At 39.3% G+C, this 13,186-nt stretch overlaps 1 protein-coding gene across 2 annotated transcripts in view; it reads left to right on the plus strand.

Moving 5' to 3' along the window:
* The window catches only part of SPOCK3 (SPARC (osteonectin), cwcv and kazal like domains proteoglycan 3), a 122,758-nt gene that overhangs the window by 62,656 nt on the left and 46,916 nt on the right, over positions 1 to 13,186 (plus strand). For both annotated transcript variants that reach the window (XM_083631285.1, XM_083631286.1), the window contains one exon: positions 9,650 to 9,776. In XM_083631285.1, coding sequence (XP_083487411.1) covers positions 9,650 to 9,776 — 127 coding nt within the window. The remainder of the gene's footprint in view (positions 1 to 9,649; positions 9,777 to 13,186) is intronic.

Genomic DNA, 13,186 nt, shown 5'->3' on the forward strand with positions numbered 1-13,186 from the left:
ACTGGAGATACTGCTAGGCGGGTTGTATTTGATGCTATTTTCTCTGGTTGTTACTACAGTTTAATTAATGAATCTGATTCAAGTGTTCTCTACCAAAATTAAACTTCTTTGATTATGATACCTTGTTATACGTGGACATTTTTCAAATTATTTCCAAGAATCTGGACAAGATTTTACTGTTTGTTAGTCAGTGGAATTGTTATGCAACCAGAAGTTTATAAGCTCCCTTCCATTTTTAAAATGACGGAACTAAATAGACATTGCCTTGGATCCGGGATAGATTAGTTATGCTTTTATTCTGATTAAAATCCATGGGATTTAAGTTAGTTTTAAGCACCAACTAATAAGATTAATTTGTCCCATTGATTTAAGTGAAACTAAAACTTAACTACAGGGACGTGGGTGGCGCTGTGGTCTAAACCACAGAGCCGATCAGAAGGTCAGAAGTTTGAATCCCCGTGACGGGGTGAGCTCCCATTGTTCGGTCCCTGCTCTTGCCCACCTAGCAGTTCGAAAGCACGTCAAAGTGCAAGTAGATAAATAGGTACCGCTCTGGCAGGAAGGTAAATGGTGTTTCCGTGCGCTGCTCTGACTCACCAGAAACTGCTTAGTCATGCTGGCCACATGACCCAGAAGCTGTACGCCAGCTCCCTCGGCCAGTAAAGCGAGATAAGCACTGCAACCCCAGAGTCGTCCACGACTGGACCTAATAGTTAAAACATAACTAACTTGTTCTGAATCTAGTCTATTGGCTCTGTAAGAGATTCCACTTCTGTGGTTTCCATTGAAGTATATATTAAGATTAACAGAAATTCATGGTAAACTTTTAACTCCCCACACATACAGTGTGTTAATGGTCTGTGAAACTTAATTTTTATTAATTTGTGTTGTCAGAATTTTGACATGTTCTTCAAGTACTGGAACTTACAAGCTAAGAAGGAAGAGCTACTGAATCAGGATTAACTATGTCTATATATAGAATGATACAGTCATACCTCGGGTTACAGACGCTTCGGGTTCTGCGATTTCGGGTTGTGCACCCTGAACCCAGAAGTACCGGAACAGGATACTTCTGGGTTTTGGTGCTTGCGCATGTGCAGAAGCGCCAAATCGCAACCTGCGCATGTGAGTTGCGGACGCTGCGGGTTGCGAACATGCTTCCCGCACGGATCACGTTCGCAACCCGAGCATCTACTGTATTAAATTTTGGAATATTTCATACCATTACCTGTTTGGCAAACAACTGGGATGGTGGCATGGTTATTTTGCCCTTAACTTAACATAGGCAATAGGTTAGAAATCTGTCATCTTTCTTGATAGATTTCCAGGCATCTTGTTTTAGTGACTTGCATGGCAAAACCAGGTTTTTCAGCTAGTAGCCTAATTATTCTTCTACTTAAACAAGGTTCATTCTGTTATGTAATGCAAAATATGTAATAAATTTACTGGTGGAACTATCAAAATTATTCTTCCAAGATAATAGGTTTGGATATTTTAATATTATATTTGAGCAAAGTATGCAAAACTATTTTCCTCCTTTCCTCAACTGAAGTGTTATATCTGTTATGTCCGAACAGCAATTTAATTAAATTGCCATAAATTGTGCTGTTTAAATGTATTTATATACAAAAAACATTGAATGAATTTATAATAGAACTAGAGCAATGTCTCATATGATATGCCAGTGAAGCAATTAGAAGAGAAGATAACTAATTGCAAAGGTAGCAAACAGTCTAACCAAATGCTTTAAGCATGTGTGTATATATGTGAAATTAGTATACAAGTCTCACTATCTTCTGGATTTTGTATCTTGTAGGTGTGTTTCTCAGAGAAAAAAAGACTTGGAAAAGAGTTAGTTGACTGATATGGATGGGATCATTCCCGTCTAGTCATCTCCACTGATATCCTTCCATTAAAAATATAAAATAGGGGATTCATTATGTAAATTCATGTAAACTATAGTTTAATTTGATAATACATCAACAGGGCAATCGAACCCCCAACCTGCCATGCTGCAAGGGGCTTGGATGAGACAGATCCAGCTGTGCATAGATCTGTCACTGGCTAGGGAAGCACTCCTGCCCCAGTGGCAGGCAGGTGGAACCCTAACCTGTAGTAGCCAGCAGAAACTAGTCCTTTTGGCTTTCTCAATTCCTTCAGGTTTCCACTGTTCCCAATATATATCTTCTCCCCTTTGACACCATGCACTCCGGTTTGTCTCCTTAGCTTGAAGACTTCTGTCCTTAGCTTCTATATGGCCTATCTCTCCAAATGTATTTGGAACATGCTGTACGTTTTTCTCTATAGGAAATACAAATTGAATGTGAAAATACATTAAGTCCTTTCAGATTCTGTTGATTCTGCTAGAAGGAACTTGTTTCATCTGATCCCACTCAAGTTTCTCAAATGACAAGATTCTCGAGTCTGATATTATTAAAGACTAGGCTCACTCTAAGCCCATACTGTCCAATTTGGTCTTATACCATTTTCATGATTTTCTTAATTCCCTTGTGTATTAAGAAATGATGCTGCTGCTGGTAGGGTCATCTTCAGGTTCCCCCTCAGGGAGCTGTATATTATATGGAGATGCAGAAGAGAACCTTTCCTGTTGTATCTCACTGGTTATAGAACACATTTCCCCCCAGAAGCTTGGGAAATGCCAACAGTAAATTCTTTAAGCCATGAAATTGTACCCATTTCATTAAAAATATTCATTCATTTTAAACAATACTTCAAAGAGATTTTAATGATTGTTTTGGAGGAATTATTGATAACGAATGCCCGCAGTCTATGTAGTACCTTCCTGCTTATTTTTTCAGTACTTCAGCAGGTTAGCCAAAGTAAGAATGTCTGATATGCTACTTTGTCGTTTCTTGATCCTCTTAAGCTGCAATGTGCAAATCAGAACATAATAGCAGAACTGTTCTTGTGGGTAGACTGTTTTTGAATACTTTGTTGTTCCTGTTTGAAATCAGGCCAGTGTATGAGGAAATGAAGAAATAATGCAACTACTAATGAAATAATAAGTCTCAGGGTTATTTGACCCTCCCTGCTTTTATTTTTTATTTTTTTAGGGATCCTGATTCTGTCTGCCATTCTGCAGCCAGTCTTTGAACTTAGTTGGCTTAAGCATGTGAGATGAAATGTGGGTTAAATCCTCACACAATTACTTTGTGTGTGAACATTTCCCCTAAAATGTGTGATGTAGTTGTACAGTGGTACCTCGGGTTACAGATGCTTCAGGTTACAGACGCCGCTAACCCAGAAATAGTACCTCGGGTTAAGAACTTTGCTTCAGGATGAGAATAGAAATCGTGTGGTGGTTGTGCGGCGGCAGCGGGAGCCCCCATTAGCTAAAGTGGTACCTCAGGTTAAGAACAGTTTCAGGTTAGGAACGGGCCTCCAGAATGAATTAAGTTCTTAACCCGAGGTACCACTGTACAGATTGTAGCTAGGTTTTTTTATTTTAAAAAAATCTGATTCGTACCTTCAGTCTTAAAATGCAGACCATCTCTTTCTCAAGGTAATCAAATTAGGATATACTGAAAAATGGGTCATGTTATGATCCCCTGCTTTAAACTAAATAAAGAAACAAGGATGGGTTTCCCTGTCCTTGACCATTTCCAGTTATATGATAACACTATTGCTTTTTGAATTGTAGTCCTCTCTTCCTTCCTTTCTTTTAAAGGTATGTCTTAGACAGATTGCACAGAAGTTGGAAATGAGGCTATTTAGAATGTCATCATTTTGCATTATAACCCTGCTCTCTGAAGAAGCCCAGCTGGTGCAGTTGAGCCCCTTCTTGGAATTTTTTAGTCTGATTCATTATTGTGATGTGTACTTGTGTACAGAAACATTTAATCATTCTTACGCTCCAAGCTCTATTGAATCTAGTGAAAGCTTTCTGTTTCTCTGCATAATTTGCGTTGCCAGTCTGCCAGCTTGGAAAAGTTTCAAGCTTGTTGCATTATCTATGTTTGTTTGCACAGGAAGTGATGCTGCACGTAGGCTTGAATTTACAGTAATTCTTTTGTAATGGGCTAATGAGCAGGACTACTTTATTCACAATGGTAACATTATATAGCTTTGATTAGTCCAATTACTGTGGAACTGTGCAATTGTGATGATTCTTACACTACCCTGCAAAGTACCCCCCTTCGAAAAGCAAAACAAAAAACCAACCCACGGGATTTGCTCTGCTGTGCTTTAATTTTGCTTGACAAGAAAGCAGTTGGAAGAAGTAAAAGGCAAAAAGATCTGTGAATGTACTGGAGACTCTATATAGTGCAGCAGCTTATTTTATTTATTTATTTTTTTAAAAAGACACAAAACAATATCACAATTAATGTATGGGATTGCTAGTTCTAGCTATTCTTTAGGGAACAAAATACAGTTCTTGGATAAGTATAACTGGTTGTGTAGCCACAATGGGGGACAGAGAGGGTAACTAGCTCTATTCTTTTATAGGCTTGCATGTGGATGATGGAAGTTAAGCATCAAAAGGAAAATAGGACCCCATGGGGGAATTATTTTTGTGCTTTTTTCATTAATGATTTTCACTGATACTAATGGAAAATGGGCAGGATTGCATGAGAGAACTGAGATTGCCAACTTTTAGGTTGTGGGAGCTGGCAGGAACTGTTTGTAAGCTCTGTAAGGCTACACTGGTGGCACGTGGAAGTGCTTTCAACAGAGGATCACCATTGACTGAAGCAAATTTTGGCTGGCTGCTGTGGCTATCTTAACTTCTATGATTTCTCACCTTGACCACCTACTTCAAGGGGCCAAGATAGACTCAAGTGTGAAGTGTCAGTGAGTGTACTTTTAAAAAGTTGGCATTCAAATATGTGTTCATGCAGTGGTGGTAAACAACGGCATTTCAACACTTTAATTTAATATTTTGAGACAAAGCTTTTACCCCACATTTTTTTCTACTATGAGACATAGAGTGGGGAACACCATGAAATAAGCAAAAGAATATTAACAAGGTTACGTTGAGTTGGATCTGCTATTTTATACTGGGTAAGTCCTTTAAAAGAGGCCCCATGGATACAGAGTACACATGTTCCACTGGGCCTCTTTTAAAAGACTCATCCTGTACATATTGTGCACTTTAGCTTACCTTTAATCTTGTTTTCACACTTGTTAGTAATGTGTTGTTCTTTTTTGTAAGTCGCTTTGAGTTCACTTTACTGAACAAAAACAACACATAAATAATAGTAAACATAATGAAAAACAGTAATTAAAAAAATTGTTGCCAGAGCAGAGAACAGTGGTCAAGGAAATCTAGATTATTAGCAGCAAAACTGACCAAATATATAATTGGTTCAGCCTTCTCTAAAGTTCTCTTTGAAGAGCCCAAGTCTGCATGTATTGCTGAAAGGTGTATTGCAGTGGTTTTCAACCAGTGTGCCATGGCACCCTAGGGTGCATTGAATGACGGTTGGGGTACTGTGGACAACACTGGCCTCTGTCCTTCTTTTCTTCCCTCCCTCCTCTGATGCCCTCTTGCATCTCTGCCTCCCAAAAGCTCTGCAGGTGAATGGTACTCTGGGGCTGGCCAGGGGGTGCTTCCCAGGCCCCTGTGAGGCAGCGTGAGAAGGCACCTCTCTTTGGCACAAGAGGGGCAGATCAGAGACCAGGGGTGGCAGCTGCGGCTGCCCAGAAGACTCCCAAGGAGAGGGGAATGGGGAGGAGGCTGAGGGAACACTACACAAGGGAGGGTTCAAAAAGGGGTGAGGAGCTTCCAGCTCTGCAGGCAAGGGGTGACATAACTGGGCTCCTAAGCCCCACAGGAGTGCCACAGAAAGAATGTAGTTGACCAAGGGAGTATTGGATCCAAAAAGGTTGAAAACCAATGCTCCAAGTCATCCCAAGTTGAAAACCTCTGTTGCATTGTGATGGTTATACAGATCTCCCAGTATCTAGTCCTGATGAGAATCATACCTTGTGGATGCTGGAAGAGGCAGATTACTCAATGGTCTAGATTAGAGAAGGAGAAGGCTAACAGTCAAGAAGTGTATGTCCACTTGAAGTACAAGAAATGGTTTAAAGATTTTGCCCCTATCTGAGCTCATTTATACTTCCTGAGCTTGTCTCCCCCAAAGCCCTGTCCCATTGTTGAAGACTGCAGATCATTAAAGGGGCAGCTCACTACTCTAGAACCTGACACTCTGTGGCCTTTACATTGGTTTGCTAGGCATGCAGTGAATGGTGTCATCACAGGTTTGGCATGTGAGGCCTGTGTTTGTATGTGCATGTGTGTGTGGTGGCTATGTCTGCTTGGTCTGCACTCATGGCTGGCGCGTGTTCAGCTGACTTTGTGGTCCTTAAGTCATTCCTGCCATTTATTGTCTTAGAACGTGTTTAAAAGTAAATTCTCCATCCTTTGCTGGAACTGTTGATCTACCCAGGATTTTCTCAAAGGTGCTTTTGTCCCCCGCCCCCGCCCCTGCCCCCCAGGCCCAGCCAAGTCCCAACTTAACACTTCCATTGCTGTTGGAAATAAGTGGCTATTGCTGTGTCGGGAGGTGAATTCTCTCCCCATGTTACTTCATCAGAAGGCTGCATCCTGGAGAGGTGATATGATAGCAATCATCAAATATCTAAAGGGCTGTCACATGGAAGATGGAGCAAGCTTGCTTTGTGCTGCCCCACAGGATACGACCCAAACCAATGGATTCAAATTGCAAAAAAGGAGATTCCAACTAAAAGCTCTTTCTGATTGTAAGAGTTGTTTGACAATGGAACAAACTACCTTAGAAGGTGGTGGACTTCATTGAAGATTTTTAAACAGAGGTTGCGTAGCCATCTCTGAGGGATTATTTAGCAGTAATTCCTGCAATGCTGTAGGTTGGACTAGACAGCCCCAGCCCTTTGGGACCCAACTCTACAATTCCATGGTCCTATGATATGATTATGACCAAGCTAGTAATCAATCAATGGCTGAGATATATGGGAAATGTTAGGATAATATATGATTCTTGATGTTAAGACAGACGATCTACATCTCGGTAAAATAAGTGACACCCTTATAGAACTGTTTGTGAATGAGTAATCAAAACTGGTACAATGAAGTACCTATTTGCTTGTCTTGCTCTTTCATCCGAATTTCTTTGGCTGCACTTGGATATTAAGCTTTCCTGATTATAATGCTAGCACGTTCATTTTCTACTGCATTACCTGTTGCATTACACAACTGTTCCCATGCTGTATATTGATGGCAAAGAACTGTATGCCAGAATACTGCCCCAATTTTTGTCACGTGATATTACAATACAAAATTTATTTCCCAGGTTAACAGGATTGCAAATGGATTTTTCTGAATGCAAATAACACAGAAACGAATGCTAAACTTCAGCTACAATTGAGTTAGTTTTTCAGAAGTGGCTTCTACGTCATGTGAAAGATCACATGAAATGTGGAAATTATCAGCAAGTAACAGAACATCAGGAAATTGGCATAGAATGCTGCCTGAATTGGCATGAAATAAGAAAAGCTGTCCTTTATGTGACTGCTACTTGATCATTTACCAGTGATCATGATCTTCTAACCATATGCAGTTTTTTTTTTCATAATAAGCATTTCCTGCATTTGTGCGAAGCTTAGATTCTCCATCTCAGTGGTTTTTGGAGTTGTTGATATATCGACAGGGTAGGCTAACCAGAGAAGGAAATAGACAACATGGTTGAAGAAGGCCTCATACTTATTGAAAGCTCTTTGGTGCCCTCTATAGCTTGGAATCCTAAAAATTCTCTGTTTTAATGAGGTTCAGGTAAGATTGCCAGCTGGCCAGAAAAACAGACTGCCAGCTGTCCTGCTATTTCCCCTTTAGCTATCATTTGATATGCCCCCCTCCACCCACCCACCCACCCACCATCCATCCAGAAATAAATAAATAAATAAATAAATAATAAATAAATTATAACCAACCAACCAACCAACCAGATGAAGCTTTGGAAGTAAATATGATTACCTACTATTCGTTGTGTAACAAACTGCTATTAAAGGGAGGGATACAAAGGCTAATTCAGGAGTTGGCAAGACATGGTTTAGTGTGATAAAACAAAGGCTTGTAAGACTTACTTGTCAATCTAAGAGTTACATTCAAGTATTCTTCATGAATTAAGGAAACTGTAATTGCCTTGCAACTTGGTCAATCTCTCCCCCCCCCCCGTTAAATGTGTTCAAACAGTCCCCTCCCCATCGGACTCTTATTTGTTTGAAAACCTATTCAACTCAAAAAGCACACTGAATAAATAATAATCTAGTGTCTCTCCTTCATCTCAGTCTTCTGTGGCTTTTACCAAGGAAAATAAAATTGTAGCTTTCAATAATTAACCTTTAAAATGTCCTTTTCAGTTTCCTAGTCCTTAAATTGTCTTTTGTGTTATAGAGGTTTTAACACACTAGATGATATTTTTCAATTACATTTTCAACACCACGTGTCATATCTCCCTCGTGCACTCTTGACTTTGTGTCTTCTTGACTTTGACTTCTTTCATGATCCCCCATCTGCTAAGAACAACTTTCTATTTTATGTTTGATTTATATTGTACAGTTTTATATGTTATGGCTCTTGAAAAAGACTTTCTTTTTATCAATGGCTCCATAGAGTCCACTATCTTGAAGTATTATAGAGTGGAATGCAGTTTCCTAATGGTTTAGTCCCATTAATACCAAGTACTATTGGTTTTGTGAGGATGTTATAAATTGCCCACCACTTGCAATTTTGAACTTCTTTATCTCCCAAGGTTGAATGTTCAACTTTCTTCAGGAGCTCTATGGCACCCTATCTAGCTGTCTGTGACACCTCCTTTAACCACCACTCCAAAAAAACCCCAGAGCATTTAGCATGTCAGGAATGTTTTGCAATTATATTTATGTGTGTGTAAAAATCATATGAATTAGAGGATTCCCTACCCATTCACTCCCACATGCCTGAAATTCTGAAGCAAAATGGCATAATGAAAATATGTGTAGATTTATGAAGCTCCAAATAAAACTAGACCACCCATTTCTAAACAATGTTTGGTGAATCCTCCTAAGTTTCAAAAAGCACTGAGACTTTCCATCCAGGATATCTGTGTATAAATTGTACAGAAGCTCCCTGCTCTCTTTGGCAGTGACCTGTCCAATCTTAAATAGACAGAATGCAGTGGTGGGAAAGTACAGTGGTACCTCGTGTTACGTACCGTCCCCCTTACGAATGCTTCCACTAACCTGGAAATAAGATGCCCCTTGTTGCAAACTTTGTCCTGGTATGTGAGCGGGAGTACAAGGAAGTTGTACTCTGGTGGTGTGGCAGCAGCAGGAAGTGCCTCATGTTACGAGCGGTTTCCGGTTACGAACAGACAGAATTAAGTTTGTAACCAGAGGTACCACTGTAGTGCATTAGGACACTGCAACATTTATTCTCTCCATATGTGGGACATATCACTGATACTCTGAGTGCAATTAAATGTCTTACAATTGTCCAGGGAGGCAGTGGGAGAAATTGCACCATCTAATGAGTTTAAATGAGGCCAGTGAAATGTTATTCAGACAGTTTGTATGCTCACACAATTGTCAACTTAAAAAAAAAGGTCTTTTCACAGGTTTTAAAAAACTTTTTATTGCTCATGATGCTACATGCTTTGTTTTCTTTCAGTATGAAGGAGGCTGGCTTAGGCCATAAACAATGGAGAGTTGGTCCCTTGTCATCAAAATGCAAGCAGTGTCCAGTGGTTTATACTAATCCTGTTTGTGGATCAGACGGCCATACTTATTCCTCTCAGGTATGAATAATGGCTGGGGTTTGTCCACCATCATTATATGTTATATAACATTCTACTGTCAAATATTATGCTCTGTATATACAAGCTCTTCTAAATTCTATAAAACACACACAACCCATCCCCATTTCAAAAAATAAATGCCAAGAAATCACAGTATCATTTAATTCAATTAAACAAGTAAAATTGCCATTCAAAATAATGGGTTTTCAATCAAAGAAACCTGTATTAACAGTTGGTATGGGAATTTTTTTTATAATATTATACTGATGATGCAGTACAACAGTGTCACTGGGAAAGATAAAAAATACAAATGGTACAAAATGGTTGGAAATGGTACAAGAAACAAGGTGCATATATGGTAATATGGTGGTCATGTCATTTTGTACCACAGTTTTGTGGTATGATTACATATCAGACTATATATACTAGGACAGCTTTAGTTCTTTCAATAAATTGGAAGGAAGAAATGAGATAGTGACAACTAAGGAACTAATAATATTTATGTTAATGGTTGCTTGTACGAAAATAACAAAAAATGCAAATTGCAAAACTTTTGGATTTTAAGATAATCAAAAAATATGCCTAGATGAAAGAAGAAATGTCAAGATTAAGCCTAATAAGATTAAACAGTTTCTAGCTAGATTAGCAAACATTTCCAATTAGTGGCCCAAACAAGTTTTGTAGGGTTTATTAATGCAACCTTTAACTGCCTTTACCCAAGAATATAGATGGCTTGCATGGATACAGGAATCAACACTACAGTCATACCTCGGGTTACAGACGCTTTAGGTTGCGCGTTTCCGGGTTGCGCACCTTGCCGAACCTGGAAGTACTGGAACAGGTTACTTCCGGCTTTCGGCACTTGCGCATGTGCAGAAGCACTAAATCACACTTTGTGCATGTGCAGAAGCGCCAAATCGCGACCCGCGCATGCGCACACATGGTGCTCTGGGTTGCGAACGTTGCAGGTTGTGAACGTGCCTCCCGCACGGATCACGTTCGCGACCCGAGCATCCACTCTACATGCAAGCATGGGAAAGGGCAGGGCAGGACAGGACAACATGGTCATATCGCTTCTAATTATGTTCAGTAATATAACTGAAGGGACCATGTGGAAATTATGGTTATTCTGGGTACTGCATGGAGGACCACAAATCTTATCTGGGAGCTTCTAGTTCATCACCTTACAAAGACAGCTTGAAAGCAGAAGCAAGGCAGATAACAGCAAATTCTTAACCTAAACCCCTCATCATTTCCTGCAGTAATTAATTTGCACGTAATTAATTTGCACATTAAAGTTCACACCCAAGCTTCTGGTTTGTTTGCCTATCCTGGTAAAGATGTATGCCTTCAAATATCCATTTAAACCTCATAATCTTGGTTTATAAACCCAAGGTTATTTTGAAGGGTTGTCAATTTTGAAACTGACATTAAGGACAAATATTTTTGTTCACCCCAGGCAAACCTTATTTTTATTATATTGTAAAGCTTCAGTAAGAGTTTGGCATTGTTGTATGATATACTGTAGTTACTCTCCTTCACTTGCTACAGTATGTGTTTATCAGCAACTTCTGCAAATTGTGCAATACTTTGAATACATGTCACTAAACTGTATCGGTCTTGTAAAAATAATTTCTGCAGCACTATAGAGGTTGCTATGGGATTTCCATGTCATGCTTTCAGACTCACTAAATCCATGGCATTTGGTCAGAATATCATAGGATTTATAACAAATGAATTGTAAGAATGATAGTTCCAAAAATCTGAGCAAATAATAGAGATTGTTACCTATGAGGCATTACAATGAAAAAAAGCTTTGAATAGCAAATGCTGAAGTTAGGATTCTTGGGATATTGTCTATTAACAAACAAATATTTGTCAACACACACATCCTCCATTGCGGATCATGCTCAAATCTTTAAATTATCTAGTATTTGTTCCTAATCCCTCTTTCATTCTGCATTCACACTACACAGTATTCTCAGCATCCAACGATAATGTTTTTTGTCTGGAAATTTTAAGGGTAAACTTTCCCTAATTCATGTTTACATGGGCACCTGCAAGAATGTTTCAGGGTGTGGGAAAGGTAGAACAATGAAAGTGCGGAACAAGGTCATTTCTCATCAGAAATGAGAAGAATTGTACCTATACATTTTGTCTTGTACTTGAAAGCCAACAAATGCTAGTAAATAACTCTTTGTAAAAAATGAAAGATGGGAACCTGGGGAATATGGTTCATTGGGAGGGGAGGTAGTAGCCCCCTTTCATATTTGTTTGATTTTCTCTAGTTTTGTTTACTGCATGTATGCTGTTTTAATTTTATATCTGAACATTTCTTCAGTAGTCCAAATTAGTTTAATGGAAAAACTTGATTAGATTAAAAGAAAAGAAAAGTACATTTGAGTGCAATCCCTTAAATTATCAAGGAACTACACAAACTGATAAGTCTGTGATGATCTCTCAGAGAATTGTGTCCTAGCAATCATGAATGTTTAGGTTCTTTATGCAAACATCCTCCACAACGATGGACTATAAGACATCGGGGAAATGATCTCTGATGGTGCTATGGTGCACCCAACTCTGCCACTTTGTATTCACCTGCAATTGCTTCAACTTTGGGGAGAGCATGCTACTTCAGTGCACTGAATCCACAATAGGTCAACAATTTTTTATCATTATTCTTGATTAAATTTATATACCACCCTTTACCCAAATATCATCAGGGTGCTTCTTCACAAGATAAAAATACAGAACATAGAACTATGTTTTTCAGCATGTATTCAGAAAAGCACCTTTGCCTGAGATACATGAATCATGCATTTATCATCAGGACTCAAAGACAAGAGGAACTTGAGAAGTTCCACCAGGACTTGAACAACCTTCCCCCCTCCATCACCACTCCACAAAGCAGGCGAAATATCTTAACTCTATTGTGCAACTACATCATGGGCTAAAAGCACTACCTACTAACTGCTTCAAAAGTCTACATGTTTCAAGCATCTACCCAGAACTCACCAAAAATCAATTCTCTTCAGCCAAGTCCTACAATACAGTTCCATCTTTCTTGGCTTTCCAAAGACATACACCACAAGGGTTTAATTCAGGAATTTTAAAAACTACAATACCCACTCGTTGAAATGAAAAAGCAGATCAACAAGGCCAGACTGGTGCCCATGAATAATCAATTAAAGCGCAGAAACAAGACCAAAGGTGACAGAACACCCTTTGTTCCCAGCTAAAGCCATTCCATCATATAGTCAGTGATCTACATCCCTCTCGGAAGCCTAACTCACAAACAGCCGCCTAACTAAAAACAACTACTTACCTGTGACAGCAGGCTACATAACAGTGACACAAAGACCACAGGAAACCCATATGCCAGCTCTGGATCTATACTGCTGTTATAAATG

The sequence above is a fragment of the Podarcis filfolensis genome (assembly GCF_964270895.1).
Source record: "Podarcis filfolensis genome assembly, chromosome: 9".
In the NCBI taxonomy this organism is placed as follows: domain Eukaryota; kingdom Metazoa; phylum Chordata; class Lepidosauria; order Squamata; family Lacertidae; genus Podarcis; species Podarcis filfolensis.